Source organism: Dermacentor silvarum, chromosome 1 (assembly GCF_013339745.2).
Source record: "Dermacentor silvarum isolate Dsil-2018 chromosome 1, BIME_Dsil_1.4, whole genome shotgun sequence".
In the NCBI taxonomy this organism is placed as follows: domain Eukaryota; kingdom Metazoa; phylum Arthropoda; class Arachnida; order Ixodida; family Ixodidae; genus Dermacentor; species Dermacentor silvarum.
The window spans coordinates 212,799,969-212,820,372 of NC_051154.1; the positions used below are offsets into that span (position 1 = coordinate 212,799,969).

General features: G+C 44.9%; 1 protein-coding gene across 1 annotated transcript in view; it reads right to left on the minus strand.

Annotated features, from left to right (window-relative positions):
• The window catches only part of LOC125942063 (cytochrome P450 4V2-like), a 32,082-nt gene that overhangs the window by 2,155 nt on the left and 9,523 nt on the right, over positions 1-20,404 (minus strand). The window contains exons 2-4 of the mRNA XM_049659973.1: positions 15,703-15,815; positions 6,819-6,904; positions 1,602-1,953 (exon numbers count right to left, since the gene is read on the minus strand). Of these exons, the coding sequence (XP_049515930.1) occupies positions 1,602-1,953; positions 6,819-6,904; positions 15,703-15,815 (551 nt within the window). The remainder of the gene's footprint in view (positions 1-1,601; positions 1,954-6,818; positions 6,905-15,702; positions 15,816-20,404) is intronic.

Sequence of the window (20,404 nt, forward strand, 5' to 3'; positions counted from 1 at the left end):
TTGCCGGCAATTCCGTAAATGCCTCAGTATCCTTCCATGACTATTACTAAAGCTGGTTAGTGATAGACGTCTTTTTTGCCCCTAACTGGTGTTGTATGGTCACAGTAAGCCTGTCCACGCTGATATTGAGAACTTTTTTTTAAGTGCTCGTGATACTAATTTTACACGCGCAATGAAGGACCGACAACACATTTAAACGCCTCATATTATTAAAACATGTTGCTGTAGAACGATTTTCTCGTCCAACAGAGACTCGAGTGGCCAGTCACGTGTAAATTCTGCGTGTGCTCGCGGGCTTCTTTCCCGCTCGGAAAAACACTTTTATGTAGCACGTATTGAGCAACAGAAAGCTGTATCGGGAGTTTATCATGTTGCTCTACAATTTTGTCATTGGCACTTTTCATCTAATTATAATATTTGAGCAGGTTATTCATTAATTAAGACAAATTATATAATTAGGCGGAATGCAAAAATTAATCCGAGTATCTTAAAACGACAGCAGACAACCTTACTATGGCCTTACTATGGTTCTGTCCAGATACGTGGACGTTGCATATTTTTTAAAGTTTGGTGCAAGTTACGCGGGACACCCTGTATATTAGCACGAGTACTTATTTATACTTTTTCCTGGGGCTGTATTTCACCCGCTAACTTAATGTTATCGCTTAGCGTAAGACGCGCCTGCATGATTTGGAACTTACTCGAATACTATCGTTGATTCTATCTGCGGCGTATGTTCTCGCCGAACTTCGTGTGATAAAACAGTATGAGTGACGCGAATTGTGCAGTACTTTCTGGAAGGCACGCGGGCGCCAGCGATTACGCCGGAACGTTCGACGAGTCCTGTATAAAGGTCAACGCGCTTGACCCGCAGATCATATTTTGGACTACCGACGACTGTGTTCGCCGCTATAGTTGTGCTTTGAGTGTCGCCTGTTTTTCTGGGCACAGGTTCGCCCAATAAAGAGTTAGTTTCGCAATACACAGTTTTTGCTACGGTGTTCTTCACACTAAATACAACGTGACAATATATGTATGATCGTTTGTGTGCACTTACTTCATGCCTTGATTATGCAACGCCTGTAGTCTTAGTGGCCGCCTTATGATGCCACTTCTCGATATGTTTAACATACAGAGGCCGATTTCGCATAAGACTTTGTAGCAACTTTTTCTGGGTGTTCGGTGGGGGCCTTCCCTAATAATATGTTCACTGTCACTTATTGGATTGTTTTCGTTCTAACGATCGAACTTTAGTAGCGTAAAAACTTTTTGGGGAATAGGGGACTAGGCCACGTATTCAATGTTCAGGCAGTCTTGATGCCGGACATATTATTAGCTAAGGCGGCCGGCCAATGCCAAAGAGCACCTACGAACGAAAAGCTTTGTGAATTCGGTCCCAGAATCGCTAATCACATTTGTTTATTTTAAAGCTCATTTATTCACTTGCTCAGAGCCACCGCAACTCTAGCGATTCTAGGCTTTCTCCATCGAAGCAGGGTTTGGGTACGGGCTAGTTGATATTGCAAACATGACCTACAGCGCATACATAGACCATGGGACAGCCCGAATGCGCGGCTGTCCAATGGTCTACAAGCGCTGACCAAACTAAAAATAGCTTCTTCAATAACAAGCAAGAGTGCCAGATGCGGAATAGAATAATATAAGTATTTTATGTCTATGGACATGGCCTTAAATGGAACGCTAAGAAATGCATCGCTAAGATATTCTTCAGACATGCTCACACACTCTCGCACGCGACTAACCAAAGAGTACTCCGAAGGCCGCTGCGCGAAGGAGAGGGAGGACGTCGAAGTACTCCTCGCTCCTATACTGGCGAGCTTTTGCACCAGCCTTTCCTCTCTCTTGTCCATGATGGGGGTGTGATCGTCCAGAATACGGTAGTGAAAGGACGGCGTCATCGCCTTCCGACGGGCTCTCCATGGCTCATCGTTCCTGGAGGGAAGAAGAGGCCGCAGGGAAGATGTTGTTGTAAGCACACATAAATAATTATAAATAATGCCCTTCCACTGGTCATTCACGTATACGCAGAGTAACTGTCGAATCCATTACTGTTATCAACTACTACGGCTAGCAGAGGTATCGTGCCCACTCGATGCTTTTTTTCTCCCAAGAAGTGTGCTTACACGGCGGTGGCGGCGGCGGCTAGGCACAATGCGTTAATTTTAGAGAGATGCGCCTTCGAATTTGTAAAATCTGCAAGTCGTTAGAACGCTCGTTTCCACCTTCAGTGATATAAAAAGAAGGTTCAAAAATACGCGTGCTGAATTTCGCAAAAGGGAGTTTGATTCCTTTCTATACAGAGACATTTTCCCACCTTATCTGAACATTTCGCTGAAAACTAAGAATACTCAGGACCGCTCTTAGTCTGTCCTTATCTGAACACACGCATCAGTTGTTCTTAGCCGGCTATTTTCTCTTTGCATGGAAGTCCCTCGTTTTCATTGCTGAAATAACAACCTAATGAACGAGCTTTGGAAACTTATATTGCAATTGCGGATTATTCCTGAATATAAATTGCTGATTTATTTTTCCACTCATGCGTTAAAATTTAAAAAAAAATGGTGCATGGTTTTATAAATGCAGTGCAGGAAGTGTGATCCGAACAGACAAAACCGGGCAATGTATTTCAGATTCTCTTTTCATGCATATAGTCAGAAAGTTGATGCTAACAAACATTTCTTTAATTTTACATTCTCAAGTGCCTATGATACTTGCCCTACATGTGGGGAAACCAGTTTAACTTTGAAATGATTCACAATTTGACTTAGTTGTTTCGACCATATATACGACGGAGAAAAATGGGCATAACAAATAGGAACACATGTTGGAGGACAATATTCTTATGAATGTTTGCAAAATTGAACTGTGTATTACCATCTAAATAGCATATTTGTACCCTGGAAAAGACAAGAAACTGAAATGAATCACATGCACCGAATTTTGCCTTGCGAGCATTATGAAGTACAGTTCCAGGTTTCTTTATTGCAATTTATGATATATGACAGCATGTGACTCTGACTTCAATTTCCTATTTTACGTATATGCTACTGACACTGCACATACTACATTTTTGTCACAATACAGAACACAAGCCGCAGAGTACGGCTCATCAACACATCGGGATAATGAGGTGTAATTTGTGGATCAGTTTCTGGCCATAGGTAATATAGGGGCCCCTTTCTCGTAAATATGTGTCTTGGTTCAGAGCGTTTGTGCTGAAAGCGGACTGATTGTCCGCGCTTTCTGCGTAGCCACCGAAATGATTGTGAAAAACTTTCGTTGTTCATGGGTTTAAGCTTTTAGATGCCATGCTCCAGGAATATACACAAAGAACGCGCTAGTCCGGCCACTGAAAGGCCGCAAGCACCATGTCAAGGTCGGAATTATCCATCTGCGGGTTAGTCATGTCCTTCAGAAATAAACCTGGGAGTGACAAGTCATTTTTGAACCGCGGGCTGCCGCTCTTTATCACAGATGACGACTTGCGCCAACGTACCGGGCTTTGTCCTGAAGCTATGATGGCTATTTCTTTAGAAACGGTATTTATATTTGTTCCGCGACATAAGTATGTCATCGAGGCAGATTTAAAAATTTAAAGGTCATGAGTGAGGCGGTGGTATCCAGGCGAAATGAACTATTAAATTAAACTATGGGATTTTATGTACCAAAACCACGATCTGATTATGAGGCACGCCGTATTGGGGGACTCCGGAATAATTTGGACCACCTGGAGTTCTTTAACGTGCACCTAAATCTAAGTACACAGGTGTTCTCGCATTTCGCCCCCACCGAAATGCGGCCGCCGTGGCCGGGATTCGATCCCGCGACCTCGTGCTTAGCAGGCCAACACCGTAGCCACAAAGCAAGCACGGAGGGTGAAATGAACTATGTCCGAGAAAGATGGACTTACACAGTCACTTTCTTTTGGAAGCGATGATAACGTTGTAATTTTAAAAACACGTGCACACGCGAATAAGTCCTAATATTAATAAACTTAGAACTTTTTATCAAAGACCCTCACAGGTCATTTTAATATATACAGTAAGGAGCTCTGTTATTTCCACCGTGACTTAACATAGCTTGGCGTACTTCAAGTAATAATCCCAGTCTGTCTGCTCGCATATAAAGGATTACTAATCACATCTATCACATCGGCTACATTCCCAAAAACAACTGCCTACCTCTTCTGATTGCTAAAAGTTCGTTAGGCGTAAGGCAGGCCAAAATTAGAATATAAATGCGCAATATGGAATTGTTATGGAATCTTCAGCGCTGTAGAATCTCTACAATACAATCGAGTCTGTCCAGAATCAGATGGCAAGATTCATTTACTCTGATTATTCATTCATCATCAGTGTTAATAAACAAAAAGCATGCTGAGCTTCTATCGATAGATTTGCGTCGTGAAGTCGCCTGATCTTGCATCAGTTCGACCATTCTACGCTCGAATGTTCCATCATCAAGAGCTTGGCACTTGTCGTGATCACGTATCAGCCAAAAATCACCCTGCCGCCTTCAGAACGTATAAAGTCAGCGTCAAAAGCTTAGGACCACCAAATCGATAAAAAGGTTTATATTTCTGCACCATAGGCACGTAGCACAGTTCTCGGATTTACAGCAGTGCTGGTCAAGAGTAAACAACAGTTTTGCATAGTTTTACGGGCTGCGGGCCTAGCTGCGTTGAAATTAAACTTATTCGCCGACCCTCGGACGCGTGAGCTTTTGACGGAGACTGTGCCATTGAGCACCTGTATTTTCTTTATTCTGCAGCAATTTTTTTATGAATGAGCATCCGGTCATCGTCAGGCCGTGCTTCAGCCTGGCTGATTTTCATGACAGCCATTGCAAATATGATGTAGTAAGTATAACAACTCAATTATCATGCATTACATCATTATTAGCACAAATTCGCTATTATAAACATGTGAACAAATAAAGGATAATAAAATTGCCTATGAAATTTTACTCAAATGCCAGGACTACTTCAAAACTTCACCTGCTCGCCTCGTGTTCGCCTTGCCCCTAAGCTTTCTGAGAAACTCAAAGGGCGAAATTCATGGGGAAATTGGCATGTCTTGCGTCACCATGGCAGAAGAAGGAGGTTGTGGCTTAGTGGCATCATATGAAAGGCTCAGCTGCCAGTGCGCTACTCACGCTCGCAAGCGATTCTAATAAGGAAACATTTCTAGCAAACCGTCACTGTCCTTTCTCATGTGTCTTCAATTGTTCAAACACGTTAAATAAGGTTAGAAGAATATTATCACAGAAATACGGAAGAATTGTGCCAGTAATTATATCACAGTGCTGTTACCTGACTCAGCAATAGAGTGAGTCAAGAACTGATTAGCAGAGTGCTATAGCAACTGTGGTGATTGTAGCAGAGGACAAGGTCTTCTTCCACAAGTTTGGGGTCATACAACTCAAAAAGGATATCCGGTTAGCATCGTTCTCTCTTTTTACACGACAGGTTACATTAACACGCCCTTGTGTCTTCTCGCACAATTTTCTATACTCCTCTGCGTTCGTCGTGGTAAAAAGATATGAAGACCTTTAGTATTTCTGAAATTTCTTGAAGAAGTTCGGAAAAGAAGTACGGAAGCACGTTCGCATGTTAATGAAAAGAGCCAGCTATTTTTTGTACGAATAAGTTGGTGCAGGTCGAACGACACAAAATAAGAACCGTAAGTTAATTACCTGCATTTCGTAATATGCCATCTGGCGGAAAAGTGCCAAACTAAACAGCGACAAAGTTACAAAAACATTAAAGGTGCTGTCGGCCTCGGACCTGCCAACTCGCGCATGTGGTATCAGCTATTGTGAACTGTCGTCGTTCAGAGCGCTTGGCTAACGTTTCCACATGCTGCTGCAGGCGAAACCAGGTTTATAAAGCTATAGCACAATGAATTCCGCGACTTCGTTATGAAAACGCCGATTTTGGAACGACGTTTTTGAGATTGCAAGAGCTGCTGCTGCAACCAGCTGAAAGTTGAGTCATTAAAGCAGATAGATCCCAGGGAATATAACAATCGACGCAGTAGTTTTCTCGCAAATTGCTTTTTACTGCCTCAAAAAAAGGGCTCTAAAATTTGAGCGTTTCATAGACTCCCATACTTCAGACTACACCCGCAATTTGGAACTCGTTTTCGGCCTTAAGTAATGGTACCGCTTGCATGAGATGTGGCGCGTAGAACATATTTCCAGGGAACATTTTTCAAAGATGGCTTCTATGAATAGTTATTCGCGAAAAACAATGCTCTCCCATAAAAAATGCGCATGTTTACAGGGGTGGCCGCTATAAGCGCTATTCGGCGATGTCCCTAATTCCTGGTCATTAACCAGTATGCGTCTATGGAACACGTGATCATTTAATGTGCTCAATATGACCGGCAGTGAGAGTGGCCACATGCTGGTTAAGCCTTTCATGTTGAAGCTCTTTCATTCAGAGTAGCTACTTTCTTGTACGTATCTTGACCGTACCTTTATAAATAGAGAGCAGAGAGGCGTTTCTTACTGCCCTTGGAGACTTTCTTGTAGACGAACTAAGTTATTCCCTGAGTACTGGTGGTAACCAAAACATTTCTGCTCCATGACAACTTAGTAGACGTTCATTAGGACTTGCATATATCACCACTGCCTCAAGTGTTATGATTTAGCCTGGAGTGTGATGGCAGCAGTCGTTATTTATTTTGTTTTGCCAAGTACTGCACAAGAAATGCCGAGCGCTTTAACGAAGCAAGAGGAGGCTGCCTATAGCGAAGAGAAACAGCATGCGCACTTTGAGTCAAAGGTGCACTCACAATGTGACGATTCCTTCAACCATCCATGGCTTCAGCGTATTGTAAAAGAAGGCCCTGGTCGTGTTCTTTGTGTAGCCCAAGATGGCCTGCGCATAAGACGAAAAGTATAGTTTTTTTTAAAGCGAAGCTTTCTTTGCCTCTTCTCCAGGCTTTGATTTTGCTGGCTGCTTGCTGTTAACTGCTGGTTGTTGTCTTGCCGACCCTACAAATTGGGCCACCAGGTATGTGCAACTGGGCATGTGTCACTGGATATGTAAACATTGTTGTTTGTTGTTGTTGCCTAAAAACATTCTTGGTCAATCCCGCAGAATGGGTGTGTGCCATTGAGTAGGTGCCCTAGTCCAACTCCCGCACTCAACGGCAAGATCCAATACCTGCTTTGTCGAATATGGCTAGGAGTAGCCTTTACGAAGAGAAGAGCTTTTACAAGAGAAGTGAATAAGAGAGAGACATAAGAAAGGGGAAAGGCAGGGAGGTTAACCAGAGGGGAAGGTCCGCTTTGCAACCCTACGCTGGCGAGAAAGGGGATGGGGGAGGTAAAGTGAGAAGAAAGTAGAGATAGAGAAAGAAAGGGAGCACAGATACACAATCACAGTCGGCCACTGTCACCGAATACAATCACTGCACAGCCCAGTAGCACTTGTAGCGCTGTAAACATCAGTTCAGGCTACAGCCACTTGTCCAATTCTGTAGTCCTTAAATACTGCAATAGAACCCTCGTCGACCTCCGCTGCGATGGCTTGTGATGTCGGCATTCTAAAATTGTTTCCTCTTTAAGGGTATTTGATTCAAGCGTGCTATCGTGATTGCGAGCGATCGTCTCTGTAAATTGTAGCGATGACAGTCACAGAGATGGTGTTGAAGGGTCTCCTCGCTACCACAGTCATCACACGAGGCCTCGTCGGCCCATCCTGTTCGGAAACCATAAGACTTCGTAAAGGCTACTCCTAGCCATATTCGACAAAGCAGGCATTGGATCTTGCCGTTGAGTGCGGGAGTTGGGCGACGTTGAGAAGGACTTTGAGAACTGAAGGGTCATTTACATTATTTACATGATTCGAACAAAGCAAAGAGCAGTAATAAAGTCATCAACGGCCGGCAGCAAATCGAACGCTGCGGCCCATGGAAAGAAGAACGATTCTCTTCTCGATCAGCCTCTCTCTTTTAGCTCCTTAATTCGGTCTCTCGGGGTCACGTCATTTTCCTCCAATCGTAGGGGCCCGCACAAGTGGAGTCATATTAGGCCAATGGGGACGCTCCAAGGGCTCCATTGTCCAATGGCGGCCTTCGTCCGGCGTTTCCTCCTCATCTGGTAGGCGCTCATCTGGCTGTAGGTCCCAGCTGGTTGTCGAACAAACACCATTGCAGGGTAGCAAAGCAACTTTTCTGGGGACTGGCTCAACCACCTTGAATCGTGCCAGCCTTCCGTTGCACTTTCGGGAAGAGACAAGCAAGGGGGGAGACACTCGACGCGCGGCACACGAGGTCGGGATAATCAACCGGTTTGACGAAACCGATGCCACGATCGAGGCGCCCCTGCGCACCAGGATTGACAGGTGATGGCGTCTGGTTGAGCTCGGAGAACTTTACTTGACGGAAGTTAGTTAATAGAAAAGTTTAGCTTGTCCGGTAATTGGGTAAACGCGGGCGGACCGGGTGTTGGGGCGGAACCGTAAACGTGAGTGGCCTGTATGGTGCTGCCACCTGGTGGCGTAAAGATTAAATAGACAAAAACAGCTAGCATTGCAGTAACAAAGTGTATTCTACTTCGCTGCTGGTGTAAATTTTCGACAGTGGCGTAATCGTGTTGCCGAAAATTTACACCAGCAGCGACGTAGAATACACTTGGTTACTGCAATACTAGCTGTTTTTCTCTGTTGGAGCTCTGCGCCATCAGGTGGCAGCACCATACAGGCCGCTCACGTTTACAGTTCCACGACAACGCCCTGTCCGCCTGCGTTTACCCGATTACCGGACAAGCTAAACCTCTCTAATGGTCCGTATCTAACACAGGGTAGCTACGTGTCGCCAAAGACCAGCTGGGATGCGAAGACGAAGAGAAGAGTCTAGATGGTGCAGCTGGTTGCTTTGAAAACTTCATGTGTTCCGCATTATCCCGGGTGAGCATTCGGAGTTCTCTAGCGGCATCTGTCTTTGATAACGATATCGACTCTTTTTTGTCGCCTTGAAGAGCCGACCGAGCAGCGTTATGTGCCCACTGCCTATGACGCCGCAGTGACCTGGAAGCCACTGAAATGTCACGTTGTGTCCTTGCTCAGCTAAGGTATGGATTAGCTCTCTAATCTCAAATATCAGTTGTTCGTGTGGTCCGCGCCGCAGGTCTGATAGTAAAGACTGCAGTGCTGCCTTCCAGTCACTGAATATGGACCATCTTCGAGATTGTTCTCGGCTGATAAGACGCAAGTTCCACAGCCGTCGATGTCGTTGGGTGAGACGTCTTGAAACACGGTAAGAACATGCAGAACATGGAAGAACATGCATTTTATCATGGTAAAAGCAACATGCAGCTTGTTAGCAATATAGTATTTTATTCAAATAACAACATAAACATTTAATGTTATTTGGATTACACAAAGAATTCTCCTGCCAGAATAACAGCAAAGTGGGCTTAAAGAAAGGGGACACTAGTGTAGCAGTTAATGAAAGAGAGCGACAAAGGAAAAGGCAGCGAGGGTAACAAGGTTGCACCTAGTTTGCTAACCCACGCAGGAAGAGCAAACATCAATTTCGCATACACCATTGAAACCTTCGCCTAAACCAATTTCCGGAGCACGTGGGAAGGGCCAATATTTTTTTTTTATTAAGAAGGAGTGATATATGTTTTACTGCGTTTATATTCTTACTTTGTTTTTCTTCTTGGGACATTGTCTGCAGTGTTTATTACATTTAAGCGTGTGCTTAACTTTTTCCTACGACATTTTGGGCTCTAAGTAATTGTTGAACTTATAGCAATTTATGCTCTGTTGTGATTTCTTCCTACTTTTTAGTTGGAACAATGAGGAACCATTACCACCTTTCCAGAGCCAATACATATTTGAATAATCAGGTGAATAATAAAAACAAATGAACCTGTTCTTATCAATATGTGTAAAATATTATTCAAGCAGTAATTCTTTCTTGCGCTAAGTCTGCTATTTATTTATTTATTTATTTATTTATTTATTTATTTATTTATTTATTTATTTATTTATTTATTTATTTATTTATCACAGTACCCACAGCGCCATTTCTGGCATTACAGAGGGGGGGGGGGGGGGGGGTTGAAGAAGGAAAAGGTGCCCAATGTACTACCGCGCTCAGGCGGCGGAGGAGGAGGAGGAGGAACAAACTTTTATTTAAACCAGCAGTTTAGTTGGCTGGGCCAACTAAACGGCGAAAGAAAAAAACATTGAGATAGGAAATACACAAAATTATTAAACATAAAAATTTCACAGCAAGGAAGAAAATGAGTCATTTGATGTCATGGACACTCTTTCCTCAGGCAATTTGTTCCAGTCAGAAATTATTTTGGGAAAGAAAGACATTTTGAAGAGGTCAGTCCGGCACCTGTATTCTTTAACTTTGAGCGAATGGTCTCTTCGGATGGACACATAATCAGGGTTAAATATATATTGGGTTCGGTCAATTCCAGTTCTTGAATGAAATATGTTATGAAAAAATTTTAACCGAAGAACTTCCCTACGTTTTTGAAGTGTGTCCCAGCGCCAAGTGTTTTTCGCACTCGATACGCTGAAAAACCTACCATAGTCATTAAAATCGAAACGAACGGCCAAATTCTGAACTCTTTCTAGCTTTTGTATGTCAACTAGAGATTTCGGGTCCCAGACTGTGCAAGCATACTCAAGTATGCTTCTAACATTGGATGTATATAACAGTTCTTTGGTTTTTACAGGAAAATGTTTGGCGTTACTACGCAGGAAGCCCAAAGCGTGGCAGGCTTTGGCAGTAACAAAATCGACATGGCGGTGCCAATACATTACACTGGTCAAATATACCCCAAGATATTTAAATTCTGAGACTGACAGCAGTTTGCTACTGTTAATGTTATACATGAAATCATCAGGAGTCCTTTTTTTTTAGTGAAACACATATGTACAGACTTTTGTAAATTAATATGCATTCCCCAATCCTCACACCATTGAGCTACAGTACACAAGTCCTGTTGTAATGCTTCGCAGTCACCTCGATCGTTGATAATTCTATACAAAACACAATCATCCGCGAAAAGTCGCATGCGTGAAGAAATACCTGTGACAATGTCGTTCATGTAAATTATGAACAGTAAAGGACCCAGGACGGATCCTTGAGGCACCCCTGAGGTCACATCAACTTGACAAACACGCACGACAAATATAAAACTTGACAAACACGCACGGAGGGACAACGCGTGACACACAGATGAAACCCTGTTGTTGCTAAGGCGAAAGGATGTGTAGAGATTCAAATCACTGCGACGCCAGTTACCACCGCATGGTCTTTAAGTAAGAAAAAAAAGGCTTATAAAGCGTCATTTGCCGGCAGCCAATTCCGAAACGAAGCTGCATGCCTACACAGCACTAATTAGGTCAGCATTAGAATATGCTTCGATAATACGGCATTCAAATAGCATTGACCTTTCAAGCTGGCTTGAATCTGCGCAGACCAAGGCAGCCCGGTTCAATTTATATACATATCCATCTTGTCAAAGCGTATCGGTGTTGAAGCGAGAACTTCATCTACTCGATTCTTAACACACGACGCAGGTTATCTCTTTTGTGATTATTTCACCAGATGCATTAGAGCAATGCAGTTTTTGCAACTAGGAATATTCATGCAGCGCATCACATCTCTTCAAACAGCGACCATAGTCTCAAAGTAGACCCAATTCTTGCAAGAGCATTGAAATATCAGAACCGTTTGTGTTGTCACTAAATAGTGGAAAGATTTGCCGGAAGAAATAGTTTACTACCCTTACTATACCCGCCGTGGTTGCTCAGTGGCTATGGTGTTGGGCTGCTGAGCACGAGGTCGCGGGATCGAATCCCGGCCACGGCGGCCGCATTTCGATGGGGGCGAAATGCGAAAACACCCGTGTACTTAGATTTAGGTGCACGTTAAAGAACCCCAGGTGGTCCAAATTTCCGGAGTCCCCCACTACGGCGTGCCTCATAATCAGAACTGGTTTTGGCACGTAAAACCCCATAATTCAACCCTTACTAGTTTACATACGCTTACTGATGTATCATCTTTCAAGGCAGAATTTCCGGTGTATCTCGATCTAGTCAACATTCAGGGACCTTGATCTTCCTTGTGAGCATCAAATCGATATTCCATACAGTATAGCTCTCTGTTGATGATGAGATGGCATTTGTAGTACTCTCTTGTTTCGATTTGTAAATGCTGCATTTCTATTGTACTTACAATGTCTTTATTGTGATAGCAATTATATGGGCACTCCAAGCGCATTCCTACCGTCTTCGTCGCCGTGAAGTTCCGTGTAAAGTCCAAGAGCCATAAACTCGTCGCCGCGCGCCGTATGCTGCATGTGCGAGTGAAATCGCGCGAGGGACGGAGACGTGCTTTCACGGAAAGCGAAAGCACGGCGGAGAGCAAACACGATGTCTCCAGTCGTGCGAAAGGCTGTGGGGGGGTTGGGAGGGAGGGAGGGGAGGCGACGTTTAGCAGCGGCACTAAATGCGTATCGTGCCACCGGCGCAAGGGGAACTGGCGACTCAATCTCCCACGCGGAAGGAGGAAAGCAGAAAGGCAGCGCGGGAGGGAGGGTGCGCGGCTTCTACTTTGCCAGAAACTGCGTACTTTGTGTGGCTGAGGGCTGTCGCGCGCACCTTATCTTGAAAGCGATTTCCACATGGCTCTGACCTTTGTATGAGCTGTGCATTCGCCGCTCAGTTTTTGTTGAAACGATAGACCACATGAACCTTCTCTCACTGCTACTGCCGTGCTTGCTCACGCCAACGTTTTGACAGTACTTGTCTGCGGTCAATAGAGAGTTTTAGAATAGGGGCCCCAAACGTTTTGGGGCCCCAAAGAAATAGCGTCGACACCACTGCGCATGCGCGAGACGCTAACTGCGTTTGGGTTTTGCGTTGGGCACGCTATTTCGCCGATTTAGCGGGAGCCCCAAAAGCAGCCCCAAAAGTTTTGCGTCAACAAACATGGCGGCACCCATCGAAGCGGCGGCTCTCCGAGTACCAAACTCGGCTTGATTCTTGGTAACGCGTGAATTTAGTAAGCTAGGAGAAGTGACTGCGGTTATCGCTTTCTCTCAACTAACGTGTGTAATGAAGATTGATTCATTAGACGCCGCTGATTCTGAATTCGATTGTCGATTTCATGGCTCGTAGGCCTAACGTGGATTAGCTTGGCTGGTGAAGGCACGTCAAGTTGGTTACTCAAAATTAGGCGCAATAAATCGCTTGCTGCTAATAGATTAACACCTTAATTGCAATTAAACGCAAAACCACGAAAGTCAAAATTACTCTTCCTATCATAAAATGGTATAGTTTATTTTAATATTTATTATAGCTTTTCTTTGACACCGTAGTGGCGCTGCAAGCGCAAGACGGTATTCGCAAACGCAAAGCCCTATTCTAAAACTCATCGCTCTTGCATGCCCCAACGCTAACACCCGCAAAGCTCTTTGGGGCCCCAAACTTTTGGGGCCCCTATTCTAAAACTCGCTATTGACTGTGATCTATTGATGTTTGCTTGAGCGTGCTGACACCATGCTTGTTAATTCAGTTAGTAAGCGATTGTGTCCAAGTTTATACAGCCCATATAACTACTACTCTTATTCCGTAAGGGTAAGGGTACTCTACTAGTAAATTTTCTATCGGAATTAATGCTTCGCCTTTCGGGCGAAAGTGTGACTTTTTTTTAATTTCCTTGCTACTTGTAACCATGTTGTACCATACGATTGTGCAATAACCCCCCCCCCCCCCTCCCATTTCCATGTAATGCCCTATGGGCACTTAGGGTGTTCAAATAAATAGAAATAAAAGAAACTGTTTTTCACGATGTGGCACTAGACTGCTTTACAGACTGTGGGCGAGTACCTTCCACTAATTCTTTCTGCCATCACATTGGTATGGCTGACTCACTCATGTGTGCTCGGCACAAATGTGAGGAGACTAACGAACACCTCACTTGCCATTATACTCGCTTCTACGAACAACGTCAAACTTTTCAATGTCCCTTGAGCGGATTAGACGACCGCCCTTTGGCCGAAGTTAAAAGTCCTTGGAGCCTGACTTCATCGCTTCTCAGCCCAGAAAGCCTTCTTTCTCGGGTTTTACGTGCCAAAACCAGTTCTGATTATGAGGCACGCCGTAGTGGAGGGCTCCGGATTAATTTTGACCACCTGGGGTTCTTTAACGTGCACTACAACGCAAGCACACGGGCGTTTTTGGATTTCGCCTCCATCGAAATGCGGCCACCGTGGCCGGAATTCCATCCCGCTATACCTCATGCTCAGCAGCGCAACGCCTTACGGCGGGTCAGCCCAGAAAGCCACACGGGCGCTTCTGCACTACATGAAATCAACAGGATGCAGTCATACTGAGCCTCGTCTATGAGACATGTCATTAATCCAAAGTCCAATATCTATCTTTCGCTCTATTTCAGTCAATTACCCTTCCCACGCGTATATAGGGTTGCGAACTGTACAAAGTTCAGTTAACCTCACCACCTTTCCTTTTCTCGCAAACAGAATTTATATTTCGTATAACATGACGCAACATTCATAATATCGTAGATCGAGCCCTAATTCTTAAGTTTTACAAAAGATTCGCGAGATTTGGCAGGTATAGCTGCGACCTCCAGATGACGACCGTCGGTATAGTCGGGTACAACTTTAGAAGGCAACGGCATTTGCCCTTGAAAAGCGGGTGTACACAGCCTCCACCAATGGGCGCGCACTCTACACTGGCCTCATGAGCCAGACGGCCGGTGACCCCTGCCGACGGAGAACATGCATGGCAGCGCGCGCTTCGAACTGGGCCGAGTCGCGTCAGCGGGACTATTTCTTTAGTCGCGGAGCTTCGCGGAGCTTCGCGGAGCTGCCTTGTTTCGGTCATCTAGGCGGGGCCTCTCCTGCCTTCTTAAGGTGTACCCCACTATATATAGATATAGCCTCAAAAGTTCCATTCGCCGAAATAAAGAGGTCGTTCGTTTGGGTCATAGATCAATTCTCCGAAGCCTCGCCAAAAATACGTGGAATTGTTCGTGTTGCCGATACTCTACGGTAGCTTATAAGAGCTTAAGTTGCGTGCAGGCCTTTTCAGTGAGCCAGCAGGACCGTCGCTTAAACATGATGTTTCTGAGAATTGAGATGGAATAATAGAGTATACTGTTTTAAGCCCTAAAACTACGCCGTTCCCAGATATGAGGCGGACAGGGGGGGGGGGGGGGGGGGATGAATCTTTTTTTGTTTTTCTATACAGCCTTGGCTTCGTCTACAAGCACATAAAATGTGTATTTAAACAAGAGCTGCCAGAAACACTCGGGCATTTGGCGCTTTGGCGAGCGGTCATGCTCTTCTCGATAGCCCCACCGAGCGCAAGACCTGGCACGAACGCCTTTTAGGTAGTTCTGCAGAGCGTCATTAGATTGTTGCAATCAAACCAGCATGATGATGCCATTTCAGAAAGTGTAAATCACAGCTTTTTCTTTCTCGAAATGAACTGACATTCGGCTGTTGTCGCGCGCCCCCCATCCGGTGAGCACTAGTTCCTTGTGGACGCAAATATCGACATTCTCCTCATGTTGACAAAACACATCCTGCCTTTTGTGAAAGTCTCGTCGCGCTTGATAAGTACGTGTCACACATGACCAGTACGAAGAACTGATTAAAGCAAGCAATTACCTCTCCCACTTGTGGCGTCGAACCAAGAAGAACTGGGTACGGCCCGCAGAAACCAACTGTCACGTCTTGATCTTCTAAGGACTTGAAAAAATCCTGTAGGTACCTGAATGCCTCTGTTTTGAAGCGCAAACAAAAATTTCCGGGCATAGAATTTACTTTTTAAGAAAATACAAAAGAAATACGTTTTATATCTCATCTATAAGAAAAATAGCAGACTTGTACGACCTTGGGACAACGCAGCTCAATTTCCAGCGAAGCCGGTTTTCTTTTTTTTCTTCTTCTCTTCTTCTTCTTTCGGCGGGAGGGAAGCACGTGTATTCTTACCTTTCTAATGTCCGTCAATAAACCGCATATTTTGAAACTTTGCCCACATAGTACCAATAATAGGGAACTCATTTCTCGCAAATTCAGCCCTGCGTCGCGTTTAGTTCTCCCAGTACACCATGAAACATGCGTATATATAACGATCCTATAAAGCTTTCGATAAGTGCCACTCGTATAGGTAAAGCATTTTGCCTTGTGCTACGCTCATTCGTTTTTCGAACAGGAAACAGGGCAGTAGCGCCTTGTGAAGCGCGGAATTGGATACTTTTTTTTTTTCAATTTGCTAAGTGCACGTAACCGAAGAGGCAGCGACGCTTCCAGTGCGTGCCTTGCTACCCAAGAGTTCAACTGAACTTCGCAAGCAATAGCCGCGCTCGCTCCACTTAATTGCGCTCCTTACATTATCCCTGCAGCTCATATATCTCATCGCACTGGTCATGCGCTACAAGTTTCTCGCCCACGTGCCCGTACTAATACCATATTCTGCTTCATTTTTTCCCAGAGCAGCAAAAGAGTGGAACGGCCATTCTTGCAACATCGCCACTATCACCAGCCCATTAAGCTTCATGCATAGCATATCAAATGTATCATCGCACTGATCGTTGTGTCAACAATATAGTGTGTAAAAAAAACCCACCCCTTACGTAATACCCTCTCGGTGGTCTCTAAGGAAATAAAACTGAAATGAAATGAAAAGGCGTGCCCCACCAAAGCACACGGATATGAAGCGCTGGCTTGGGGGACACGTGTACGTACTCAGTTGTCAATGTAACTGCAGAAACAACCCTAGCCTGTGACATCGACAGGCGCTATTCAGAACAATGGTACCGCACTCGCGCTCAAGCGGCGGGACAAGGGAAACAAACTGATCGGCTGGCGACTGGTAGTCATCGATTGGTCTGCAACGCGAGAAAATGCTCACATTACCGTTACAACCATTGCAATTATTAGGAGGACAAGCTGAAAGGGCTGACCGCAAGATCTAATATTCATCCTCGTCGACAGCCGCGCATTAGCAGCCTGGAGGGCTCATTTTCGCCGAACACGGATACACGGCCAGGCCTGACAAATTGTGAACACCAAGCTCTAAAACGCAGCGCAGCGGTCAAATTCTGCCGTGCGATGATCATCTTACAGTGCAGGTCATGAAAGTACGTTTACCCAAAGCAATGTTAAGACAGCTTCGAATATCAAGTTATCAATCAGGGGCCAGATTCACAAAGCTTTTCTTACGTAAGTTCGCTTTGCCATTGGCTGGCTGCCTTCGCTAATGATATGTCGGGCATCCGGATTGGCTAAAATTCTTTCTTACGAAAAGTTCTAGCGTAAGAAGTTTTCGTGAGTTCGGTCCCTAATATGGTGCGGTTTGAACTTTCGGTCTCGTATACTGCAAAAACTAGCCACATACTTGCGGCGAACTGAAAGAAACCCTGAGGTCTTTCTTATCCAGAAATTATCCCGAGCCTGTATTCACAAAAAAAGCTATTACGCTAGAATTGTTCGTAAGATAAAATTTCAGCCAATCTTGAGGCTTGACATACGATTAGCGAAGGCGGCCGGCCAGTGGCAAATAGCGCTTCCGAACGAGCACCTTTGTGAATTTGGCCCCCGATTCTTACTATATAACATGTAACGACTTTGAGCGTGCACATATGAGTGCATAGATATGAAACAAACCATATTTAAGCGCACTTTGTGACGAACTTAACTATCACCTGCATCTAACGCTGAACTATCAACTGCATCTAAAGCACCTTTTAAAATTTCAAAGGTACGTTAGACGTACTTTTGGCCACGCATATTACTGAATCCCGCGCCTAAACCCTGCTTTGGTACGTCATTGTGACGTCGCTGGTTTAAACGTATCTTCTCCTACATGGGGCGCATTCATTCAAATAACTTTATTGAGTGCCCTGCGATTCGGTGAGGTGGGCCTGGACCCCGCCTGGGCTTCGTCCCAGGGTTGTTGGCCCTTGGCGGCTTCCTCGGCTCGCTGGACGGCCCAGAGTTGGTGCTGCAGGTGCGAGCTCAGCAACGCAGACTCCCTGCGCGCGCGGAGGCTGTCGCTGTTTGAGGCGGCAGCACTGTTATTGTTTATTATACCCGGTGCATTCTCATAGGATATGCTCTAGGGTGGCTCTAGAGTCGCAATGTCTGCACTTGTCAGTGGTGTATAAATCTGGGTGTATTATGTGCGTGATAGCTGGACTCGGATAGGATCTGGTTTGTAACTGCCGCCATTCGACAAACTGTTTTTTGCTTAATTTTCGGTGAGGCGGCGTAAATGTGCGCCTCTGCAATCTATGGTGTTGTGTAATTTCGCGAAATCTGGTCATTCGATCTTCCCACTCCCACTCGGCGGTAGTCGTTGAGGCGGGGCTAACCGAGGCTCTGTCTGTAAGCTCTCGAGCCATGCGGTGCGCCGGCTCATTGCTACCGTCTGGTAGTGTGTGAGCGGGTGTCCAGATGAGATGGACACTTTTATCGGGGTTATTACCTGATTTTAGGAGTCGTAGTGCCTCTGGGGAGATTCGATCATTGGCGAAATTTCGTATCACCGTCTGGGAATCACTGATGATTATGTCCGATTGCGCTTGTGCTATGGCTAACGTGATACCTGTTTCCTCTGTGGTTTCTACGTGTGGCGTGTTGACTGTAGCGCTCGTCATGCATTTTCCCTTGTAATTTATCACCACTCTTGTGTAGGCGCGCTTGTGTCTGTATCTAGCTGCGTCTACAAATGTTATGTCCCTGCTGTTACCGAATTTCTTCTGTATATGGCGTGCTCAGCTTTCCCGCCTACCCTGATTGTGGGTGGGGTGCATATTCTTGGGTAGTGGAGAAATGGTTATCGTGCCTCTGATGTATCTGGGTATATCTACTTTGACGCCATGTTGGGTATGATACTCTATACCCAGGCGATCCAATATTTGCCTACCTGTTTTAGTTTTGGACAGGCGTTCATACTGTGCTATTCGCTGTGCCTCGATTAGCTTATCCAGTGTATTGTGTAGACCTAGCTGCAATAGTCTATTGTTGCTGGTGTGGTGATGAAGAATCCGATTGCTTGCTTGTAGATTTTTCTGATTAAGGAGTCTAATTACTATATTTCTGACCAGTACCATCGTAGGTACGATGCCACGTATAATATTCTGCTTATTACGAACGCTTGTACTAGTCTAAGCAGATTGCCTTCTTTCATTCCACTATGGTTGTTGGCTATTCGTTTCAGTAGCCGCATGATTAAGATGTTATTTTGTCTAATTTACGTATGGTCTCGTCATTGTAGCCGTTAATTTCAATGATGAGCCTCATTACTCTTATCTTGTCAACCTTGGGTATGGGCGTACCATCCGCTGTAGTTAGGGGAATTTCCGGATTGTTTCGTTCCTCGTAGTTCCTTGGTCTTCGGCCACGTCACGATGGTATATAAATGAGGAGCTCAGCTTTCTCTGCCGAACACGCCAGTCCGGTTCCTGCTAGAGTATTGTTCAACTGCTTCTATTGCACGTTGTAATGTGTTTTGAACCTGTCCATCGTTGTCATCGCTGACCCAGATGGTTATATCGTCAGCGTAGATAGTATGACTGAGGCCATCGATTTCTCTAGCTTTGTTGGTAATCCAATCAGAGCCAGATTAAACATGCATCGGTGATATTACTAAACCTTGGGACGTACCTGTGCTTCCGATCTCTAGTTCTTCGGAGTTAAGGTCTCCTGTCTTAATGTGTCTTTTTCTGTTTACAAGAAAGTCTCGTATATAATTGTATACTCGCTGTCCTATGCCTAGCTCATTTATTCTGTTTAATATTGTTTCGTGGGTAACACCGTCAAAAGCTTTCTTTAGGTCCAATCCTAGGATAGCTTTGGTGTTCCGACTTGTGTTATCTGTAATTTGATTCTTGAGTTGGAGCATTCCATCCAGTGTAGACCAATTTCTCCGGAAGCCCCACATTGTAGGCGGGAGAACGTCGTGGTCCTCGATATAGTTGGTCAGTCTCGTTAGGACAATGTGCTCCATGAGTTTGCCCACACAGACCCGTGAGTTTTCGAAATGGGTCTCAGGTTCTCAAACTGTAACCGCTTGCCTGGTTTAGGTATTAGAATAATCTGGGCCGTTTTCCATTGTTGTGGTATAGTAGCGGATTGCCAGAGTTCGTTTATATATTTAGTAAGTTATTCTAGAGAGGCATTATCGAGACTACTGATCGTCTTGCCTGTGTAATCTGGGTGACTTGTTGGCTTAGCCCGAGATAAATACCTTGTGGCTATCTCATCGATAAAAGCTTCTTCAGATTTTGTCATATGCATGTAAGATTTTATTTATGGTTTGTCTGTACGTAGGCTTTACTTTCCTCGAGATTCAAAAGGTGCCTGA